This window comes from Lepidothrix coronata, unplaced genomic scaffold, assembly GCF_001604755.1.
Source record: "Lepidothrix coronata isolate B3197 unplaced genomic scaffold, Lepidothrix_coronata-1.0 Scaffold61, whole genome shotgun sequence".
NCBI classification, from domain to species: Eukaryota; Metazoa; Chordata; class Aves; order Passeriformes; family Pipridae; genus Lepidothrix; species Lepidothrix coronata.
The window spans coordinates 867,319-890,300 of NW_016690241.1; the positions used below are offsets into that span (position 1 = coordinate 867,319).

Here is a 22,982-nt window from a genome sequence, read left to right on the forward strand (position 1 = left end):
CCTATAGAAGAAGCGGTAATTACACTTGCCCACCTACCACAGGGAGACTTCTGGAGAGAAATAATTTTTTCAGCTGTGTATATTATGAATGTTACAGTCAGTGATGAGATCAGTGGACAATAAACGCAAACAGCATTGAGCTGTTTTTACTTTGGGCACATACACTGTCTTTGTGCTTAGTCCAAAGTTTGCAAGAAGCGCATTTATCTACCTTTTTTTCCCTTTCCTTATCACAGGATCACTCGTTACTTTTCCAAAGATGATGACTGACATCTGATACTCACCTACAGCTATTCCAGGATCAGAGTTGGCAGTCTGCACCAGTTCCTTCCCTTGGTGGCGAATAACCCAGTTGGGATCAATCTGAGCTGTTCCCTTGGGGTCCAGGGGGACCATCTGGAACTTTCTGAAATCAGTTTCACTGATGGCATTGTTTTCAGGGCATACATCATAAATATCTGGAACATTGTCATTGTCAAAGTCATCTTTGCAAATATCACCTCTGCCATCACCTGTAAGCAATGTGAATAAGCAAATGCAACTTTTAGAAATTTATCCAGCCTAGTCTGTACACCACTTTGGAATTAGGGTGGGAAAAGTTGGATATTTGCTATGTCAATGTAGTTCACTAATGTTTGCATTGCATTTTCAGTTTTATTTGTCCTGGATGTGGATACAAACCCACATTTTAATATATGCTGTGCAAATTAATTCAAACAATAGCATTAAAATCTTTATCTTACCACACATTACTACATCTTTATATATTGTTGATCATATTAAATTTTTTCAGACTCTTTTATCACTGCCTCAAGATTCTTTCTGCAACAAACCATCTAAGGTGCTTCAGATTGCAAAAGTGTCACCTTTATTTCAAAAGAAAGTGGGGAGAATGTTGCAGTAAAATATGCATAGATGCTTGGTTGTTCTTTCACTCATAGGTAAAACAATTTGACTTATAAAAAATACAATGCTTCAGAAAAATGTATGAGAAAAGAACGCAGCACTATATCCAATAGGACTAACCTTGGAGGAATGAAAAAATTAAGTTTTGTAACATGAATTGCAACAAGTTTTTTAGAGAACCAAAAAATACATCCATACAGCTAATCTACAGTTCTGCTTCTGCTCAAGGCTTTTACTACACTCAATATTTTAAAAAACCTACAAATTATTTCCTTTCTTAATTTACCCATACTATTGATGGAAACCAGGAGATGTGACTTGCCTCAAACAGCAGGCAGTGAAAGGAGGCATCTATAAAAAAATATCTCATTGCCAATACCACTGTTATTGCAAGGCATACAAAAGTACAAAGACTAGAAAATAAGGCAGAAAAACTTGGCTAGACAAGGATGGAAACAAATTCACAAATGGCTCCAACTTTTACAACAGAAACCACTGTTGGATATTCCACTGGGCAGTAACGTAAAAGCGGTACTGTCAGCTAATTCTGTTTCTGTCCTCATGTAGCTGAGCATTTATTATTGCTCTAAGAACATGGGAATTAACACAATGGGAAATAGCAATGATGGAACTCATTCCATACTGCCCTACTACTAGATGCTTCACAGAAAAATGGAAAGCTCCATTACCGTGACTAACTAACACAGCATTACCCAAGTATGGAGCTTTCAGAGAGAAAGCAGAATGAGTTTTAGGCAAGAGCCAAAAAGAAAAGAGCAGTTAGAGACAGCTGAAGCATCTAATATCTCAAAGACTTTCTGAAGTTCAGATACGTGATAAAATGGTCCCATTTTCCACCCTGGATATCTGCCAAGGAGAACTCCAAATCCTGACCAGCTGTGTGCTCCTCCACCTGTTTGTCTTAGCACTTATTGAAGAAAAGGGAATGAATTTCCTATCTTGTTTCCTTTGCCAAATCACAGAGCTAATTCACAGAAGAATCTAATTATTCACTGAAAGTCCAGCTGATGTTCATTTGGAAGTGAGCTGCTGCTGACAACATTGATTCCCTGTCAAGGAAAGTTATAAAATGTTTGTTTACCCTGTCACATTGAACAGCTCTCTCCACAGTCTCATCTTCATGTGCTACAACTCACATCTTCAAGAGCGTGGGAGCAATTTTTGGCCTTACTTACCCCTTTTCCAAGACTTGTTGGACCTGCCATTAATGACAGTGATGAGCTGGCTAAACCAATTAAATATATGCTTTTTGTGAATCGTTAATCCATACATAAATGTAGTCTTCCTTACAAGAGCCAGGTGACAGATGACTATAACAAACTGCCTCAGCTTGGGGTCACCCTTATTCTGGATTTATGAAATAAAGGGGCTATTCCAGAGTCTGGTAAGTACGAAGGTATTCCAGATATATATTATGGGACTGAAAGGTTAAATAATTTAAGAACTACTATGACTACCAACGAAAAACTACCTACTGCCAGCAGCTGTCTTACCAGGAAATCAGTCAGGGCTCAGTATTTTATCTTTCTAAATGTATGTAAAACCGTATTGTGCAGATAGTAAATTCTGCTTTCACTTTCAACAGCGTAACCATGGAATGACTCCAGCAAGTTGTATAACTTCGAAGAGAAATTGCTCACCTGTATTTATTGCAAGGGTCATTACTTGTAAACATATTTTGTAGTTTTCAAAGGATAATAACTGTTTTCTAAATTAAATTCATGAGAGTGAAACTGTCACTGTTTCATCATTTAAATAATGCCAAGCATAGAGAAGGACTGTTTGAGAGTAACCAGCAACACTTTACCACAGAACTGGAAAAAAGAACAATTATGTATCCATTTTTTTAACACTGACACATCCATCCATCAAGTAACTTAAAGCAACCTATGTGGGAAATTTGAGAAAAGCTGCTCAGGAGTCTTTTTTACAAAAATAGTTAAAAATTAACATGACTTTGTTAAAGGTGTTCTTCTATAATTTGTGTATATTTTATCTCCTGTCAAAGACGATTCCTAATGCCCTAACCCTGGACCAAGCTGGCCAGTTCAGTTCCATTGAAGTCTGTGGTGTCTAAAATAGCAAAAGCAGCTCAGTTTGAAGTTTTTATCTTCACCAGATATTAATATTCCAAGATCAAAATTGGATACTAAGAACTAAATGAAATTCATATGATCTTGTTCTTACCATCTGAGTCCTCCTGCTCAGGGTTGTATCTGAGGCGACAGTTGTCCCTGTCATCTGGGACACCATCATTGTCATCATCAGGATCACAGGCATCACCTTTACCATCTTGATCATGGTCAGCCTGGTTAGCATTGGGGATGTAAGGGCAGTTATCCTGGTTGTTCTGGTGACCATCTTCATCTATGTCCTCATTATTGTCACACTGGTCACCAACAAGGTCATTGTCTGCATCAGTCTACCCCAAAAAAATTGTAAAGAGTAATTTTATTATTTTTATTAAACACAGAAGTACAGCCTGATACTCAACTGCTCAGCACTTCTCTTCAAGGACTTCTGTAGACAAGTGATACCACAATGACAACCATGCCTAAAGCATGAACATAATTTCAAACTAGCATGGCTACTTAATTCTTCTAGACAAGACAAGATCTGGTCCCCAAGATATTTCCAGGGCAGGGCTTTGACAGTTTTCACTGTTGTCATTGTAGAGATGACAGGGTGGTGTCAGTATGGGCAGCACATTTTCTGATTGCTTCTGTGTATGTGATGTTACTTATCTGCACATGGACCAAAACACTCAGGCATGACAAATGCAGCCCTGAAACTGTACTCACTTGCCATAGGGGAAGAAAACAGTTCACCAAAGTGTTGCAGATGGAATGAAGGCATCATCACTCTACTTCCCTTTCATCTGATACTAAGAGATCTCAGAGCCTGAAGTGTGAAAGTGAGCAATACAGATCCACCTCTTCAGCTGTTCAGTAAACAAGGACTGATAGCAATTCCTGTGCTCTTTTCTCTGCCCTTTTTCTAACGTTACCATTAAGGAAACTGTTTTCATCATTTACCTGGTCTGGATTATGCATCAATGGACAATTATCACACTGATCACCAACTCCGTCACCATCTGTATCACTCTGGTCTGTGTTATAGACGTAAGGACAATTATCTCGTTCATTAAAAATGTCTATGAAGAAAAAAAAAACAACAAAAAATTGAAGAAATCAGAATTATGTAACATCCAACACAGACAGCCATAACCTATAGGACTCACCAGTAAAGAAGAAAGGCTCTTAAGAGGTTCATAGGCTTTCTGATTGCTACATCATTACTACAACACGAAACAGTTAGGACGTATTATAAAGAAAAATTATGGTATTAATTCCATTTTTATTGCTATGATAAAGTCTTCTATATGTATTTTTCTAATGAATTTTGCTACAGTAAGGGCTCATTATGTCTTAAGAATTTACTCCTTTGTTAAAGAACGACAGATAAAAATTTTAAATAATTTGTTTTGGATTTTTTGCCCACACTCTAAGAAATGGCATAGAATGCATAGCTATATCAGGTTTGAATTTCTGAAGTTTTGTATAGTAACAACTGTATTAATGTTCAGCTGTCTCAGCATTAAATAATTTAATTTTACCAGAACGTGTTCATCATTTATTGCATAGCATGCCAAAGTTTCAAAAGAAACTGCGTTTCCTCAGGAAACTTTATTAAAAAACCAACAATCTCCTTCAGAATTATAGTAAGATTAAAAGAAATGAACACATATTGGTATGTCTGTCTGGAAAAGATATAAGGACCCCTTCCTATTTTATATGGTCCCTGGATATTTGTGTAACCTTTCAGCCAATAACAATATGATTACATTTTTCTTCAAATGCAGAACTACCATCAGTACTATTCTGACCCTGATGATCAGAAGAAGAAAATGTTCAGAAGCTGAAGTCAGATAGGCATCCAAAAGTTTAAAACATTACTGAAGGAAACTCAAAACTAGATTTCTTCAACTTTTAGTATTTCTGGATTCTCATACACTTTAAATGCTGCAGGGATATGATTTTTGAGAGATATTTAAGTGTTTTTTCCCCCTTTTTAATTCTCATCAAATCAGGGTCATATAGGCATGTACTGCTAGATTAAATAAATACCTTTAATAATATTTTAAAACATGTGTATTTGGATTCCTGTAAGCCTTGCATACATTCATAGAAAAGCTGATTACTTTCCAGTGGATATTGTCTTAACCACATGAATGTTCTGATGTTCTTATCCCTCCCTCAAAGGAAAATGAAAAGTCAACAGAAGTGTTATATTAGACCCTGATTACTTTGGAACACAGATAAATGAAAGTTGTTGTTTTTTTTAAGACTACACTGATAAAAGACTTGCTGTGATTTATTCTTCAACAATATCCTTTATAGTCATTTAGGGACTATATGGGCAAATACACTACACAGGACAGATGAACCTCAGTCTTCTCTTTTTTCCCCCGCATTTTTGAGCTGCTAGACACAATTTTATTCCATGTATAAAAGCAAGTAGCCAATCTTACTGGACATAAAGCAAAGTGCACTTTTGGAACAGTACTCAGTTCTCAAAACTGAAAGCATACCATCTCCGTCAATATCCACAGCACATGAGTCACCCTCCCCATTATTATCTGTGTCAATCTGAGCGGGGTTGTGCACATAGGGGCAGTTATCACAACGGTCACCAACTTCATCCTTGTCATAATCAAACTGACGAGGGTTGAACAGAAGAGGGCAATTGTCCTAGTAAAAAGAAAGAAGATTCCACAATATAAATCACAACTCATGAGAGAATACGATGAAGTGGTAACTCTCCTGTTCATCTTCGACAGAGGTCAAGAATCAGAATATTAACCCATTATTTTTTCAACAAACAAGCTGTACCTACACTGAAGATCTTGGTGGTAACAGAATGGCATGTGGACAGCCTGGCTCACTGTCTGGTTTTGTGGTTTTGTACAAAGCATGTGAATTGTGCTCCATATCTCACAAGGAGAGCAACAGGGATTTTAAACTGGATCTGTACTCAGATACTTAAATAAAGGTGCATCACTGGTACATGTCTTTAAAAAAAAATAAAAATCAGAATATGTTGCAAAATCAGGCCAAATTTAGCTGCATTTTATAATTTTTGGAACACAAAAAAGACAACTAGAACTGTTATTCTGACTTTTTTTGGAACAAAGTAGTGTCAGTATTTTCAGTTTCATATCACATATTTTGATTTTTCCATTTAAACAAGGATTGACTTTTTTGTTGGTTGTGTTCTTCTGCACATGATAATAAAATTTTAAAAGCTTTATAAAAATTAAAATTAAATACTCTCATTTACCAAAAATATTTTTTTCCTGAGACCATTCCTTTTAAATGGACTTGTGAAAATTTCCTATCAGTTTAGTCTATAATTTCAAACTCCGCCAGAAGAAGAATGCTTATGTTTCACAAATCCCCAAATTACAGATGCTCTTTTGCACAGGCACAAGAAACTACTCAGTGTGAAAAGGAAAGAACAAAATCAAATCAAAGCAGTGGGAATAAGGGCTACATCAGCATCATCGAATTTGAGAGAGGTCATAAAGAATAAGTCTTTAAATTACTTTTTCTCTGCTAACACAAAAAAAAAATTACTAGGAAATAATTTTTTTTAGCACAATATTTAAAATTCCCCAGGAATACATTTTATATAATCAATGACAAGATATAGAGGCAAATCAAAATTTTATACTGCTCACAAAAGAAGTTCTGGCCACAATTTTAAAAAAATACATATTTTAATATTCCAAATAGAGAACCCATGAGCATAACTCTAAGCCAGCTTTAACCATCTGAAACTCTAGAGCATCTAGGCCCCCTCTGAAGGGAACAAAGAGGAACAGTAAAATTCTAAAACCAATTCACTCATCCTCACTCAGAGGATGAGTCATTTTCACTCAGAAAAGTCGGAGTGAAGCCCACTCTGGAAGCGCCTCTTTCTTTTTACTGGATATACAAGAACAACAGTTTTAGATTAACCGGCTATCTTTTAGGCTCTGCAGGTAATTGAATTTTAGTCTTCTGGGAAAATCTGAAGGAAAGTATGAACCAGGCTAGGTATTTTCCTCCCGTCATTTCCCCTTGATGCTGGCTGTGTTTATTTTTATTCATCATAACATGTTTCTAACACATCTCATATATAACACTTACCAGCTTTTCAAATACAATAGATCTGTCATTCTCCCATTACAACATAAAAAATTCAATGCCACTTTCCATTAAACTGTTTTCACGTACATAACTGAACTCAAATCTGATACAGAGAACATAATTCATCCCCAGGTTCCCCAGGCTGCTTTGCTCTGCACAGTGCTCCTCTCCTTTGACTGAACACAGATTTACTCTGCACTACATATCTTTCAGTGCAGAATAACTCAGCTGAAGCTCTGAACAGTAAAGTTCACATCTATTGTAATGGTTTTCCTTAAAACCAGATGTTTAGGCCAAATGTATTACAGACAGACACACATCTTACTTTGTCATCTTCAACACCATCATTGTCGTCATCCTCATCACAGGCATCTCCTTTACCATCTTTATCAAAGTCTTCTTGGCCAGAGTTAGGCAGAAGGGGGCAGTTATCCTAGCCAAAATAAATAATCAACACATTATGTTTACATTATGTCAGAATAACTTGCCTGGGCAGAAGAGTAGATATGGTACACCAGAGACTATAAAACAAAAGCAATCAGTCACAAACACTTTTTAAAATGCCTGTTTGTTTGCTGCCAGAGATAGTAGTTCATTTGCTGTTTTCATATTGTAAAGTAATTGATATACATCTGCAAATCATTCTATTTCTCAGCTCCTATTAAAATGATGTTTCCAGTAAATTTTAGAAGAAACTAACAGAGAACATACACACCGCATGCACAGACATGCACTCTTACATCAACTTTTTATAGATAATTCCTGAAATATGCTTGAAGATTACATAAAAATGTGCAGGTTTGGTTGCCAGAAAAATAAAGATAAAAGCCAGGAGAAGGTCTTCAGAAATAGCTGTTCATATGGAAAGTTACTGGAATGTAGTACACAGCAATGAAGGGGAACACTATAAGAAAGGGTTTTGAAAAAAGCGTCTTTATACTGTTCTGCGAAACAGTAACTTTGCACTCCCATGGCTTTGAAACCAAAATCTCTTTATTTTTATCAGCTTTGTAAAGAATGACTATTTTAAATGAGCAAGTCTTATGATATACTGAAAAAACTAAGTAAAATAGCTTGCTCAACTTTTAAAATGCATTTCTTTTTAAAATAATGAAATCAGTTAAAATGGATTGCAATTCTACCACTTGCTATGAATAAATACACTTAGAAAAACACACCATTATTCTCATTTTTACTCACATTCCAGATACACCTCAGCCCAAAATTGAATCTGCCAATAAATTGCAGAAATATCTTCTTTGTAACACATACTCTAAAAAATGAATATTATAGGAAGATTGCTAGTCCTGTTTTCAGTCTCGGTGGTTCTAACAGAATAGATAATTTAAGAAAAAGAGAACTGGAAAATCTGTGATAATTACCAAAACCCAAAAATTTTTACCAAATATCTGTGAACAGTCTTAACTGTTCAGCTCAACGCTGCTCACCAGCGAAAAAAAAAAAATTGAAATTATGAAACAAATTAATCAAGATGGTAAGTTAATTTTTAATCACCATCAGCTCAAGGAAAAAAGCTTTTTTAAAATCAAAGTACTCACCTAGGATATTTATATATCCTTATATTTAAGGATGTATAAGAACCTGAAAATATGTGGTATTTTTGGGGAGGTTGGAGGCGTCCCCTTAAATGAAGTACTTGTGTCTATGAGATCAACACACATAATATAGAAAACATGAATCAATATTTGGAAACAGGTTTTTTTCTGAATGGGTTCAGCATGCTGGATTTAATAAAAGCTAATCCTTTGTGTTACATCATGGGTCAACATGTTGCAGATTCTGATGACAGGAACCAAAAAAAGGATATATGAACTGCAATAGCCAAATTGGCTGAATCCACAATAAACAGACACCACCTACAGTGCAGAAGATCAACATTTTGGGCTCAAATTTCCATCCATATCTGAAACTCTTCGGCTGATAAAGTCCAGGTTCACACCTTCAAGTGGATTACACGGGTAACATATTCTCTCAAACAGCCCAATTTCAAAATTTCCTAGTCTCTTGATCTGTATTTGTTTTAACCACTGTAGTGGGCTAGAACGCATTCATTTTTGCATTCCTTTCCTCATTTTTAAAGCAAAAGTTATTGTGCTAGAACTCCATGAGGGTTTAGAGATAGATCACTTTAACATGGAGAAAGAGGAACCAGGGAACGTACCACAATGGGCACGCATTGCTAAACCTACACGCCACCATTTTTAGACTCCCTGCTGCTTATTTTCTCCTTGGCGTAGTAATATTTCATTTTTCACTACAGTTGCACAGCTGCACAACAAGATCTAGGTGTAGAGTCAGTGGTGGCAGGCAGGTCATTCTCTAGCGGAGGGTGAGAGTTGGGACTTCACATCTCTGAAGGGTGAAAGAGGCTGAATCTCTCATCCTCTCCCCCTGAGGTTTTGCAATAAGGAGAACTCTTCTGTCCAATTATTCATATTCATTCCTCTCTTAGGGTCCTATTGTCAAAAATTATCTCATGCTCTGAATCCAGTTTTCACAGAGTGTGGTCTGCTTAACTCTTCTAAAAGGAAGGGGTAGTTCAAGAAAGGATTTTGAAGTGTAGCCCTTACGTGGCTGTGTCTTGTTAAAAGCCTTGCAGGTGGGATTTCACAACAACCTGGGGCCCAGAGATTCCTGTTTGGTGTTCACATGGCGTGTGCTCCATGCCCATGCTTTAGGCGGCTCCTGCTCAGTGTGCTAACTCTATTCACAAGCATCCCAGTCTTCCGTGTATTCTGAGTAGGAAGAAATCCAAAGCAGAGGACTCCGGATTTAATTTTGAGAATCCCTCACTAGATCTCACTGGATTAAGTGAATACACATTTCACAGCATCTCCTAGAAAATGAGCATGCTGTAACAGTCAAAAGTCAATGAAAGCAACCACCAGCTTCATGAATTAAAAGCATTACTCATAATTGTTTAGGAAAAAGCAAATATTGTTATCACATGGCATTTTATCAACCTTTTTCACTTACCTTCACACAGTGGTATGTTGCATTAGCAGCACAGACCAGGTTATTATTAGGCCAGCCATCCAAATCCGAATCCTCACCACAGATGCGTCCATCGCCAGCATAACCTGTCCTACATTCACACTTGTACATTGGATCACTGAAATGGCCCAGATAGATGCACTCGGCAGACTTATGGCAGCTGTGTGTCTTGTCCTTGCATGGATTCTCAGGTTCACAGACCTATAAAAGATAGAGCATATTCACTGAAGTTTGATATTCACAGCCAGCTGTGTGTGCCTCACCTTTGTCAAAATCAAGCCAGTTATTTAGAGGCCTGACGACAGCAATTTTGTTTTAATTGTGATTAGTAAATCATACTGTTCTGTCAGTTCACAACTCCAGCAAATGTGTACAATGAAAATAATTCAAAAAAAACCACAGGAAAATGTGGACATTATTAAAAAAGCAATTAAAGTGATTAACACTTTCAGAACTCTATCTGCCTTCTTCCAGATGTCGTTAATCCCCAGAAATGAACTGCGACAGAAAGCAGACAGTTCTCACCTCTTTCCTTCAGTGTTCTGTCTGACAGTATGCAAGGACTCTTATTTTCTTAAATCAAAGAGACCCTAAGGAATTCTCATGTTCACCTCTACTAAGTTTTTGTTACCTCTTTCCTATCACTTTGCTTATTTTCTTGACAGTATCTGTGAATCTTACACAGATGTTTCACATGTAGACTTCATACGTTGAGCGAACCATAGACTGATTCAACAGCAACAAAGAGAAGGCATCCCATCATATCCATTTTAATGTTTTTGTTTCGCTTATCTAACTGCAGTCTTCAATGTCACTTCCTCTTCTTACTGTCTTTCAGCACTGACAGGCTTTGGCCCAATGGAATTGAGGGAGCGAGAATGTCAGACATATATGTCTGATGACATCGACATTAACAGTGGTACAGTTATGAAGACAATCCTAATTCTTTAGTTTCCAATCTCCAAAATAGGTATACACACCCCAGTGAAAGAAGTGCAAAGCAGGGAAATGTTTGCTCCTGGAATTTTAAACTCATTTGGTGAAACTGTGCAGATGTCTAGAGAAAACAAAATCCTTAAAAAGTCCAACCCCAAATTCAGTGTTTTGTTACTCAAATCAAAAATACTCTGGAACAGCAGTTATCTATTTCAGGTTCTTTTTGTCTGGTATTCAAGTTTATCATATGCTGTCATTAACAGAAATATTCAGTTGAGAATTACTCAGTTTCAAAGCCATTAAATTCTCTTCAACATCACTTACTTGCTTCTCCGTCTTGGCAACTTCCAGCCCTACTCCATAAGGCTGACTTCCTTTATAGCGTGGAGGACATGGCAAGCAGTGGAAACCTGGATTTGTGTTAACACAGCGATGGACCTGATTCACTTTAAAGCAGACATCTGACACAGCTATACACTGCAGGTAAGGAAAGAAAGAGGAAAACAATCAGATGTCTGCATAATTCCTAGATAATGAAAATTTCATGGTGATCTAATGTTAATGGAAACAAGTCCATACCTCATCAAGATCCTCACAGACAGTACCATTGCCAAGGTATCCTGCTGGGCATGGCCCACATGACCAAGACCCATCTGGGTAACTGCTGCATTCTGCTCCAGGAAAACAAGGATTTGACAAACACCCATCTGGCAAAGACACAAAAGTGTAAATTAAGTAAGGAGCATAAAAGGCATTTAAAACTTCATGTAAGAAACAGATATTCTCTGTTCACTAGCTTAAATGACACCTGATGCAACAGACTCTTAGAACGCTTAGAATTAGGGTTATTAAGTGCATTTAATATACTATTGATTTAATATGAAAAGACCACAGATTGCTACATCCAGCTAAATACATTAGAGCATATTGAATTCCTATTTCAGAAATGAACACTTGTTCAGGAAAAGTCAGTATCAAGAATATATATAAAATTCCACTAAACAGCACCCAAAATAGTTAAATATCCTTTACTGAAGCAAGGGTATAATTAGTGGATTTCTGTAGTGTCAATTCATAATTGCCTGTTATAGAAATAACAGCATCAATAACTATTCAGACTGAATAACGAATGACTAAATACCAACCAATTGGGCAATCCTTCTTATTGCACATATCATGTTGCTTGGTATCTCCCACACATGGCTTTCCTCCATACTGTGGCTCTGGACTGTTACAGAGGCGAGACCTCTCCCGAATTCCTCCTCCACAGGTAACAGTGCAGGCAGACCACGGAGACCAAGGACCCCACTGGCCATTCACTAAGAGATACAGCAGGGACAACATCTGGTGCCAATGACAACAACTCTTTCTTCAGATCCCTGGAGAAACTGGAGACGGTTTCTCACCATGTACATAGAAAGATGCTGGCAGAGCTTTGCACTGAGACAGCAATATTTCAGAAACAAACAAACAAATGAAAAATACCCAACTGCTTTATAGGCATTTTTTGGCCAATAAATAAAGACAGCATGCCATACCAACTGGCATGGTGTATTTCTATTTAAGTTGATCAGAACCAGTATGATGCCTTCAAAGCTCCCTGCTAAGTTTTCACTTTGTACAGAAAGCAAGGTGTGACCACAGGATAAAACTTCTTCCAAGTCAAATATGAGACCTATGGCTATTTTTTTTAAGGCAACAGTAGGGTTTATGCTCAGTAAGGTTGCAACTATTATTCTTGTTTTGTAATACATTTGTCAGTATATCTTCAATAGTACTTCTTGATTCAGTATAAATAATTAATTTCAATGATGCTTCTGCATGTTTTATATTGGTAAAATTCTACTGATCCTGTTGTCATCAATTCTGAATTTTCTTGACATACAAACATCTTTGAATCAAATTGTTTGTGCTTGGTACTGAAAAAAAACCCAGACATAAAGACAATGATATGCGTCCTTAACTAAACAAACTTTCACTAACTTCACATGCATAGATAGATCAAAAAATAGATGAAGTGTTTTTAGCTATTCAAGTACTATTGGGTTTGAAGCCTGACATCAGTCTCAAGCTCATATCCTGTTAGTAGAAAGGAAAGGCTGAAGAAAGGAAGGACTGAAGGTAGATATACAAAGAGAAAAAAGTGAGGAAAAATGACATGAAAGGAAAGCGAAAGTGAGTGGAATGAATGGTCTCTAAAAAGGTTTAAAAGTGTAGATGAGTAAGAAAGAATTATAATAACAACTGAATGTGGTGACTATGTGTAAAATATGTATGCATACTTCCAAAGAAGCCTGACTATTGGGGGACTCTGTGTCTGTTCTTAACAAGTACAGTGACAGCTTCCTTTTAGATAGAAAGTGGGGGTTTTTTGGATATGCAGAGATAAATTGCTAAAATGAAAATTTCTCAAACTCTTACTATTTAAAGCCAAATTATAGCTTGGAACATTTACAAAATCTCCGACTGCACTGTTGTCTTCATTTTCAAAGCACCCTTTTGTACTATTTAACTCATAAGCCAGAATTGAATTTTCTGTTACAGAAAATCACTGTAATTTAGATCTGAATAAAGAAGAAATTCAGCTGGAATATTATTGTATCATTTTTGATTCAAGACCACAGACATACCTGGACATGGAACCTTCTCACACTTCTCTGTTTCACGCCCATTTCCTACACAGTTTTTCCCACCCATCTGGGGAATAGGAGAATTGCAGAGGCGGATGCGGGTGATATTTCCTACTCCACAGGTAACTGAACAGGAAGACCAGGGAGACCAGTGACTCCAGCCACCATCTTGACGTACTGTCAGAGAAAAGTGCAAAACTCAAGGAAATAGCCCACTTGCAGCTCTAATAAAAACTCGTGAAGTTAACCTTCTAATGAGCCTCTCACTACATTTGATGTATGTCCAATCCCTTTTCCATCACTGTCATTTACAAAGCCCAGCATGCCAGCTCAGGCATTCAAGTAAAGCTTTCTCAGGAATTTCAGTGACCAACATATGACTAAAATTGATGTTAGATATTTAACTTAAAAAATAACTCATTTCAATGAAACAAATACTTGTTTAAAATGCACATGTGGACATCTAGCAGCTTCAGCTGTTAGATACTATCATGAGTACTATATTAGCCTCAATATAGCAGGTACCTGCAACAGCATTAACTACACTTCTGGAGTATGATCCCTCTAAGTGCCTTAAATATAAAAGCAGTTTGATATTTTGCAAAAGTCTTCCATGATTATTGCATTCCTAAACACAACTAAGCTAATGGAATGGGCCAATAACCATGAATGAATGCCAGATCTAAATGTGGCCCCATATATCATGATTTTTGTTTCTAAACTGAATTCGAACAAGAGACTCCAGTTCATAATGCTGAAGAAAGGATCACTCACTATCATTTTGTTTAACAGAGCTGAGCCCAAAATGAACATACCCATTAAATTGTCAGGAAAAAGGATCATTATATGAAAGGGGGAAGATGACACAGAATCTAAGCACAGCTACTTTATGCATATATGAGTGTTTAAGTATGTACTGTCCTGTCTAAGTTTGGTTTTGCTTGTCCAAAAAAGCTTTTAAAAAGGGAGAAATTTTATTACTTACTTCGATGGTCACATTTCTTAAAGCTGCACATCCTTGTCTGGATGTGCGGACCTGTACATGCACTCCTGGTGACATCACATGACCTTCCTCGCATCTGAGTCCCAGAGCCACAGGTAACTGAGCACTTTGTCCAATCTGACCACGGTGACCAGCCTTCCTCACTGTCATCAGCTGCAGAGTAAAAGGTAAGAAAAAGTACTTAGTTTCAAAAGTTGCTCTATTATCCTATTCAGAAGATTTTCACTTCTCTTTTTCTGAAGAATATGGACTTTATCATTTAGATCTCTCCTTTTCCACTTTTGCTTTCCCAAGCTGCCACTGAAGTTAGGGAACTATGATTTAATATGAGAGGTTAGTTCAGACAAGAATCCTGAATCTTTATGAACTTGAGTGCAGTGTGTTTGCACACTGTTCACATTCTTCTCCAGAGGAAGAATATTTTATCTCTAGAATGGACTGAGCCAAAAACGCAAGTCTCAGCTGCCTTTGACTTCAGAAGATAGGTCAGTATGATCAGATGTGGCCCCACCTTTGAACACAAGATAACAGTGAACATGATTAAGAGCTCATTGTAAGAATATGCCTTATGCTCTGAATGGGGAAAAAACCTTCCAAGTATATTACAATGCATTTTTATTTAGAACTTCTAAGCAACCATTTTCTTCTGTAACAGACCTGTCTGGCACAAAGTGAAAAATAATAAACCCACACTGAAGTCAATTAATTAGTGAAGTTCTTAAAACTACTGTCAGTCCAAAGTCTAATTCATGGTCTATGATGCTGTCACAAATGTGGAGCACACTGTCCAGGTAGTCTAGATTTATAAGTAAAGCAGTACACCAAAAAAAGAATATATGACAGAGAAGAAATAAAACAGAGTAACAGAATGACAGTAGAGAGAAAAAATAATTTGCACTCAAATATTGCATCAAACTGCATAAAACTTCTGGTCTGAAACTTAAACATCCTCCATAAGGAGTTAAGAAGACATCCTAACATGTTAGTCTGTTTTAATTAGGTAGTATGGAAAAGAAACAGTAGGAGACAGTGCTACTACAAACCAACAAAAACCAGAATGTCCAGCCTTGGAAAACACAAATGGGGAGAAGGATGCTTTTACTGTTTTGTGTCCAAAGTAGCTAAGCAGGTTATCAGCTTAACTCTAAGCAACCAATGTAATCACTGAAGAGAGAGCAACTCTTCCAGAAGGTAACTTCAAGAAGCCAAGTTACTTCATCTGATCTTTGTTTATATAAATGTTTTATATTTGATCTTACCTGCCTTGGCCTCTTACTCGTTTTGACTTTTCCAAAACACTAGTAATGATTTTAAATATTGTCAAAGACTATTTTTGTCTTTGGCTAAATACTCACAGTGAGAGCAGACTGGGCAGCATTCACCTTCAACAAAAGATGGATCAGCACAGGAGACTGCTGGGCAGGTGATTTGATGGCACACAATTTTAGAATCCTACAGGCAAAGAAATCAACTTACTGACTTATGCTTACATACAGAGGCAAATGAAAGTGGGCATCTGGGAAAGTTTCATGTGTGGAAATTTGTTTTAACTGTCGTGGACATGGAGACTACTTTTTATAAATATCAGTAAGTCCAGGACGAGATCTGAGTAAATATGACCTGACCTGCACAGCAGAGCTGGATTAAATCTGCTATCCATTTCTACAGAGAAGATGACTGTTTCCAAAACCTTACCTGGCAGGTGCACTTGGTGCAGCTATCTACAATCCAGCTTTCATTATCTGCAAAGACACGACCATCTTGCCAGCAAACTGACTGGTTCTTCAGTGTTTTGTTAGGCCCAATCAATTCCCACATAATTTGGTTCTCTTCAGACTGGAAGATGAAGTAAATGAAAACAAATTGAGTATTTTGTAAGTAAATTGTTTTAACTAAACAAATTGAGACACCACTGGATTTAATTCTTCCATTAAAAATGTATATTTTCACATATTTCTGTACATGAAGAAGATGATCTCAAGTATCGTAATACTGCATAGCAATTCCTCTAGTAATGGTATAAACACAGTCACACAATATTAAGGGAAATCTGTTCTTAGAAGTTTTGCTTTCCTCTAGTATATCTCATTTTTAGATGAGAAGATTTTAGTCCTGAGACATATGGCATAGTAATTAAATTCCTTCAGAAATAATTAACTGATTCAGAATAAGAAGAGGGGCGGACTTCCGTAAAATGTTGCCATCTACTTCAACTATGAAAATCCCATGCATTTACTTACAGTTTAGGTACCCTGTGTAGCCACTTACTGATGTAATCATAAATGGTATTAGCATGGTAACAATGCCTTAACACTACAAAGGCAAGGCTGGGAGTGCTAGCTTTCAATTTCCAAACCTGCAGTAACCTTTAAGAGGACTGATTTCCCCTGTGTATGAGTGCATGTGTGTGTGCTCTTTTAAATCCAGTCCACGAAAACCAAGCCTTCATTAAAGTGCTATACTCAAGAACTGCATAACTAGTCACAATGAAAACAGGACTCCTCTACATCATGTAGGTATACCAACATGTAATACAGAGATCTCTATTAACTGTCTCTGGCATAAAAGCAAAAGGAAAGAGCACTTCACAGCAGGCTTCTTTCAGTTTTTCAGACTTACAGGTACCTACCACTTTTTGGAGATTATCAGCTAAGTTGTTCACCACAATGCGCAGGCCAGTGAGCTCCGTGAACATTGATCCCAGCTCCTCACAAGAACGGTCACAGAACTCAGCCTTTCCTGGTTTCTCACCCACATACTCCGTTGTGATCTCAGGGCTCAAGTGAAGGATTTCAGTGCTCTCATTGATGGTGTTCACTTCAGCTGGTAGCAAGAGAAGGAAAGGGAAGAGCAACATATACAAAGTTCTTCCACAGATTATAGATTCCTGCTAAAATCACAGATTGGCACCCATGGGTAGGATTTAAACACATCTATTTTGGCACAGCTTCATGCTTATTATACCCATGAATAAAAGAGAGGGGTTAGATGTCAGCTGGTTCCAATTACAGGCTTTCTCTTTTCAAAATTAAGAGCCAAGCTGTGTCTCACATGGCCTTCACTTTAAAGCTGTTGGCACTGCAACACATTCATTTAAGAAGAAGGCTAACGAAAGAACACAAAAAAAGCAAAACCATTTTATCTACTCAAGAGACGTGAAAGGTTTCGGACTTTTTCATGACCTATCACATTTTCTTGATGCAAAAAACGCAGGAGAAAGTTTTCTTGCAGAAAGGTATTGTCCTTGTTCCATCCATAAACTCCATAGTGACCCAGATGACATTTGGGCCATTATCCAATTTATACCAGACTTTGGGCTGCTCTATATTGCACTGCCTTGGTGCTCTTATAATAATAGTTTAGTTCTGAAGTGAAATGGAGGTCAAGCTAAGATCCGACAGAATATTTGATCTGTCACTCCAAACAGTCCTCCAACAGGCAAACTGTAATTAAAACAGGACCTTGCATGCATTATATAGGGAGAACTGGACATATTCTAATACTATTTTAGAAGACATCCTTGTCTACAGCAAAGTTCTGAAAAATAGTATAACAGAAAGCATAATTTTTAATTAATAAAAAAATCACATAGATAACTAAATAAAACAGTCTGTGCTCTGTTGTACACTCAAATTTGGTATCAGCTATACTGAAATCCACACTGCCCTGTCTCTCAGTAAAGACTTATTTACCAGATTTAGTGATGTTGGAATAACTCAAGGCTACCAACGAGAAAAGGCAAGCAAAGGATATAGCAATTTAAAAAGAAAGAATCAGCATAGGAATGTGTGTCATAAAACACATGATTCAAAACACCCCAATACCATTCTGTGTTGACAAGTCACAGAAGGTGGCAAGGCTTCAAAATTTTAAGGGCTTGATTTGGTGCTTTACCATGCAATGTGAAGTGTATATTTAAATACAAAAGGAAATGAAAATGGGAGCAAAGTACTCTTCATCCATTTAGAAGGCTAGAAATAAAAGAACAAAGGACTAACCCATAATATGACATTAAATGATTACTTCTCAACCATAGTTAAAATTATTGGCTTGATGTGCTTTTAAACTAGCTATGAAGCATCTACCACTAGCCAAGGTCTACAAAAAATTATTCACAGTTTTCCAAAGTTGAAATAATTGTCCAGCTTCATTTACAGGATGGGAGAAAACCACATAGCAGACCAGAATTCTGTGTCATAAGAGTTTACTTCAGCTGCTTTTTGATTCCCTGGAAAGAATGTAATTTTCCTACCACATTGAAACACTAGATTTCTCAGATCCTCCCATAGCACTTCTCAGGTCATTAGTTTCATATTTTTCAAGCCAACATGGAGTGTGCCTTGACCGGAACATTCTGAGGACATTAATAAAGCTGCAATCTCAGCAGGAAACATAAACCAAAACTATGTTAGAAGAACTAAATCCACACTTCCTACTGGTACTTGGCAGTGACTGAAATAAGATGCCTGAGGAACACTGGGAAATCAGTTCTCTGCTGCTGGCTTCCTGCTTATTTCCTAAGGACCACATGATTATCTTTAAAATGAGAAACCAGAAGAGCAAAATGTGAATCCTTTCACATATGCAAATGACATTCTGTTGATACAGCTCAAGAAGGGATTTTATTGATGTTTTTAGGCACGTTTTTGTCACCTCTCCTATCCAGTGCTGCACACAAATCCCGCCTAAAGGACTTGCTGCCACCACACTACAGACATACTTTCCTACCCTCAACCCAACAGCAATCCCAAGCTACCATTTCACCATACCTCACATTCTCATATTAGGGTGAAAGATACATTGGAAAAACACAGTCCTGTCCCTTTGTTGTGTCCTTGGAGCTGAGAGCACTTCATTGGTAACATCTGCCTTGCTGTTACAGGACATTCACACATAAATATGGCATCTTTGTGCCCATACCTCAACTCAACGAGTGGGCCATCAAAATGGGGAAATATGTACCTTGTGGTCAGTAACATAGTACCTATGGTTTTTCACCTGTGGTAATTGTCACAAGCAGTGTCCCCCAAGGTTCAAAACTGGGCACAGCATCATTTAACTCATTCATCAATGACTTGGATGAAGAGGCAGATGCCTCCTCACCAAGTGTGCTGATGACACAAAGCTGGGACAAGTGGCTGATACCCCAGAGAGTTGTGCAGCCCTTCAGAGGGACATCAACAGGTTGGAGAGATGGACAGACAAGAACTGTTCTGCCCATCTACCCAGCCATGGTGAGGCCACATCTGGAGTGCTGTGTCCAGTTCTGGGCTCCTCAGTACAAGAGAGACACGGAGCTCCTGGAGTAGTTCCAGCAGAGAGCTACAAAGATAATTAAGGGACTCAAGCATCTCCCTTACAAGGACAGGCTGAGGGATCCGAGCCTGTCCATCTTGTGAAGACATGGTTGAGAGAGATCTCATCAATGTCTATAAGTATCTAAAAGGTGAGTGTCAATATCTAAAAGGTGAGTGTCAAGAGGATGGAGCCAGGCTCTTCTCGGCAGCGCCAAGCAATAGGACAAGAGGCAGCAGGCAGAAACGGATGCACAGGAAGTTCCACTGGGATATGAGGAAGAACTTCTTTACTGTGCGAGTGACTGTGAACTGGAATAGATTGCCCAGAGAGGTTGTGGTGTCTCCCTCACTGGAGATACTCCATGTGCTTTAGAATGACTCTGATGGAGCAAGGACATTGGACCAGAAGACCCACTGTGGTGCCTTCCAAACTTACCCATTCTTGATTCCATAATTAAGCTGGATAGGAAATGTCAGAAAATCAGACATGCACATAACAATCCTCTCAAGTAATTTTGATGGCCTCAAGCCAGGGTGCTTTCTTTTTGTTGCTGCACAAGAAATTTCCATCTTGTAATGTTCTTTTCGTGTTGCAAAGCAAAAATAAAAATACTGTGAATTGAACTATTTGCTAAATACTTTCAAGGAAGGATAAAACAAAAAATCCAAATCTGTATCATTTATAGGACCTGAAAATTCGGTAGTTGACAAATGTGATAAAAAATACATTAAGAAAATATTATCTGTTGGTTATAGCTGCAACAGCTAAATGGTATAAGAATTCCTCCTAACGTATGTATCAGAACTCAAATTATTCTTTTAGGCTCCCATAGGCTTCCTCTTCATAATAGAAGTACAGTGATATTTCTGCTTAGTGATATTTCAAAACATTGGTCAAACTATTTCCCTTTGTGGTAATCAACCAATAATAATATAAAAGATTTGCAGACATCGACTTTCACTGGCTTTCCTGTTGTAATCCACCTACACTTAGGGATCCCATCCATTTGACTGAGACTGTTCTGCCTCTGACTGCTGGATGTGTCCTCAAAGTTCTACCTCGACTTCTAGGGTTTTTGTTTCCTCTGATAAATGTCAAAGGATATCTTATCTAACTGTATCCTTCATGAAATCATCCTTTTATTCAGACTACAATTGGACCTAAATTTTCCCACAGCAGTTCTGCTTCTTAAGCATTTACTTCCACTAACAAAGTTGAAAACTAGTAATCAGTAGTTCCAAGTAATTTCTGAGTACAGAAAGCAGCTTGGCTGAGAAAGATGACAGCCACCAATATCAGGCCATGTCTTCCTGTCTGTGCCATTTAAGGCCACTTCCATTCTAGCCCACTTGACTCATTTCTAACACACCATCACACTTGTGACTAAGATCCTGCACCAGGACACACCTCTGAAACATATGAAATAATCAAGATTCTTTATCAACATTTAAAAACTGACTAGAGAGCTCAGTTAATTTTTCTAGGCATTCACACTCCTACAGATACATAGATAGATAGATAGATAGATATACATACACACATTTATATACCTTCTAGAGTGTTTTTATTACAAAATCTCAATACTCTATCCCCCTTTAAAGGAGTCAAGAACTGCTATGGATTAATTTCTGGGTTTTGCACGAACAATGAAAAAATTGAGCTCAGTTTGCTTAATTGATTGACTCTATGTCACATGTTTTAGCAAAGTGACAAAAATCATGGCATTTCAGATGGCAAGAGCTTCAAACAAAACCCTGAAGTCCTGAGTGGCTTGTGCACCCACCACATTCCTCTGATAGATTCAGTTAGCTCTGATTCTTGTCAGTTACAGATAATGGGAAGTAAAACAGACAGAACCTTCCATGAGCTCCAGTACAAACCTTAGCGCATACTTGACAATTAATCACAATTCTTTCATGAGGAATCCAAACACTCCTACACACAGAACAGTGTACACTCCAATACACTCCTCCCCTCCTGGTGAGGTCAGCATGAATTGGACTAAAAAGAACATGTCAGCTTGTCATATACGTGCTTTCCATATCTCTTCCTTTTATTTCTTATTTTCCTGAGGTTGTTTTGATTAACAATACTTTGGGATTCAAACCCAAAGCCTCTTCCAGTCAATGAAGTTATTGCCAAGGAATTCAGTGTCTCTAAAACTGGCAGATTAGTTCATGCGCCCACTGACAGTCAGAAGCAGAATTCAGAAGCAACATTACTTGTCTCGTGCTCAAAGAATCACTGAAAACTCATTGAAGAATGTAGATATTTTTACACATACGCTTTTTTTCCTTCTATTCCTGTTAATTTCTTGCTCGACAGCTTTTCTCTCAAAAACAAGAGGCTCAAAGTTGTAAACCTAAGCAACATGAACTAAAACAGTAGTCTAGAGAGCAGAAATGGTATCTCAAGATAGCTAAAAATATGTTTCTATTACCGCCACAAAGCAATTCGTTCTCTTTTTCATTTCAAAGGGATCTGGTTTAGGATAATACGTCATCACTGACATTTCAAATTTTCAGTCAACTGAACAGTACAATAAGATAAAAAAAGCCTTACTTGACTGGCTTCTCTGGCATCCTCTTTTATGCAGAACATCCTCTATTGAAGTATCAAAGATTAACTGAATATTTTGCAAAAGACCCTGTAATAATAATTTAAAAACAATTAAAAACAGTAGGATCAATTTGGGAGTAACTGATAACTGATCTGTCTCACTCCCATGCTACTGACTGGATTCAGCTATAAGTAAATACATTAAAAACAGTCTACAAGGCATTAAACCTCACACACACAGAAAAAAGTGTTTATGGTTCTGTTATATACAATTTCAGAACTAAAAGCAACAAAACTAGGTATGTTCTGAAATAAGTTCTTATAAAAGTATTAATCTGCTATGAGCTCAAATCTCCATTTTCACAGTGAATTTTAGACTGTAGTTCTACAAGACATTAATCATAAGGTCAGAGCCAACTTTCC

At 37.5% G+C, this 22,982-nt stretch overlaps 1 protein-coding gene across 2 annotated transcripts in view; it reads right to left on the reverse strand.

Moving 5' to 3' along the window:
• Positions 1-22,982, reverse strand: part of THBS2 (thrombospondin 2) — a 33,799-nt gene that overhangs the window by 6,863 nt on the left and 3,954 nt on the right. For both annotated transcript variants that reach the window (XM_017817603.1, XM_017817604.1), the window contains exons 4-18: positions 22,563-22,647; positions 17,332-17,525; positions 16,398-16,538; positions 16,058-16,154; positions 14,685-14,855; positions 13,700-13,876; positions 12,215-12,388; positions 11,649-11,776; positions 11,394-11,546; positions 10,116-10,334; positions 7,444-7,551; positions 5,519-5,678; positions 3,963-4,081; positions 3,115-3,349; positions 285-512 (exon numbers count right to left, since the gene is read on the reverse strand). In XM_017817603.1, coding sequence (XP_017673092.1) covers positions 285-512; positions 3,115-3,349; positions 3,963-4,081; positions 5,519-5,678; positions 7,444-7,551; positions 10,116-10,334; positions 11,394-11,546; positions 11,649-11,776; positions 12,215-12,388; positions 13,700-13,876; positions 14,685-14,855; positions 16,058-16,154; positions 16,398-16,538; positions 17,332-17,525; positions 22,563-22,647 — 2,389 coding nt within the window. The remainder of the gene's footprint in view (positions 1-284; positions 513-3,114; positions 3,350-3,962; positions 4,082-5,518; positions 5,679-7,443; positions 7,552-10,115; positions 10,335-11,393; positions 11,547-11,648; positions 11,777-12,214; positions 12,389-13,699; positions 13,877-14,684; positions 14,856-16,057; positions 16,155-16,397; positions 16,539-17,331; positions 17,526-22,562; positions 22,648-22,982) is intronic.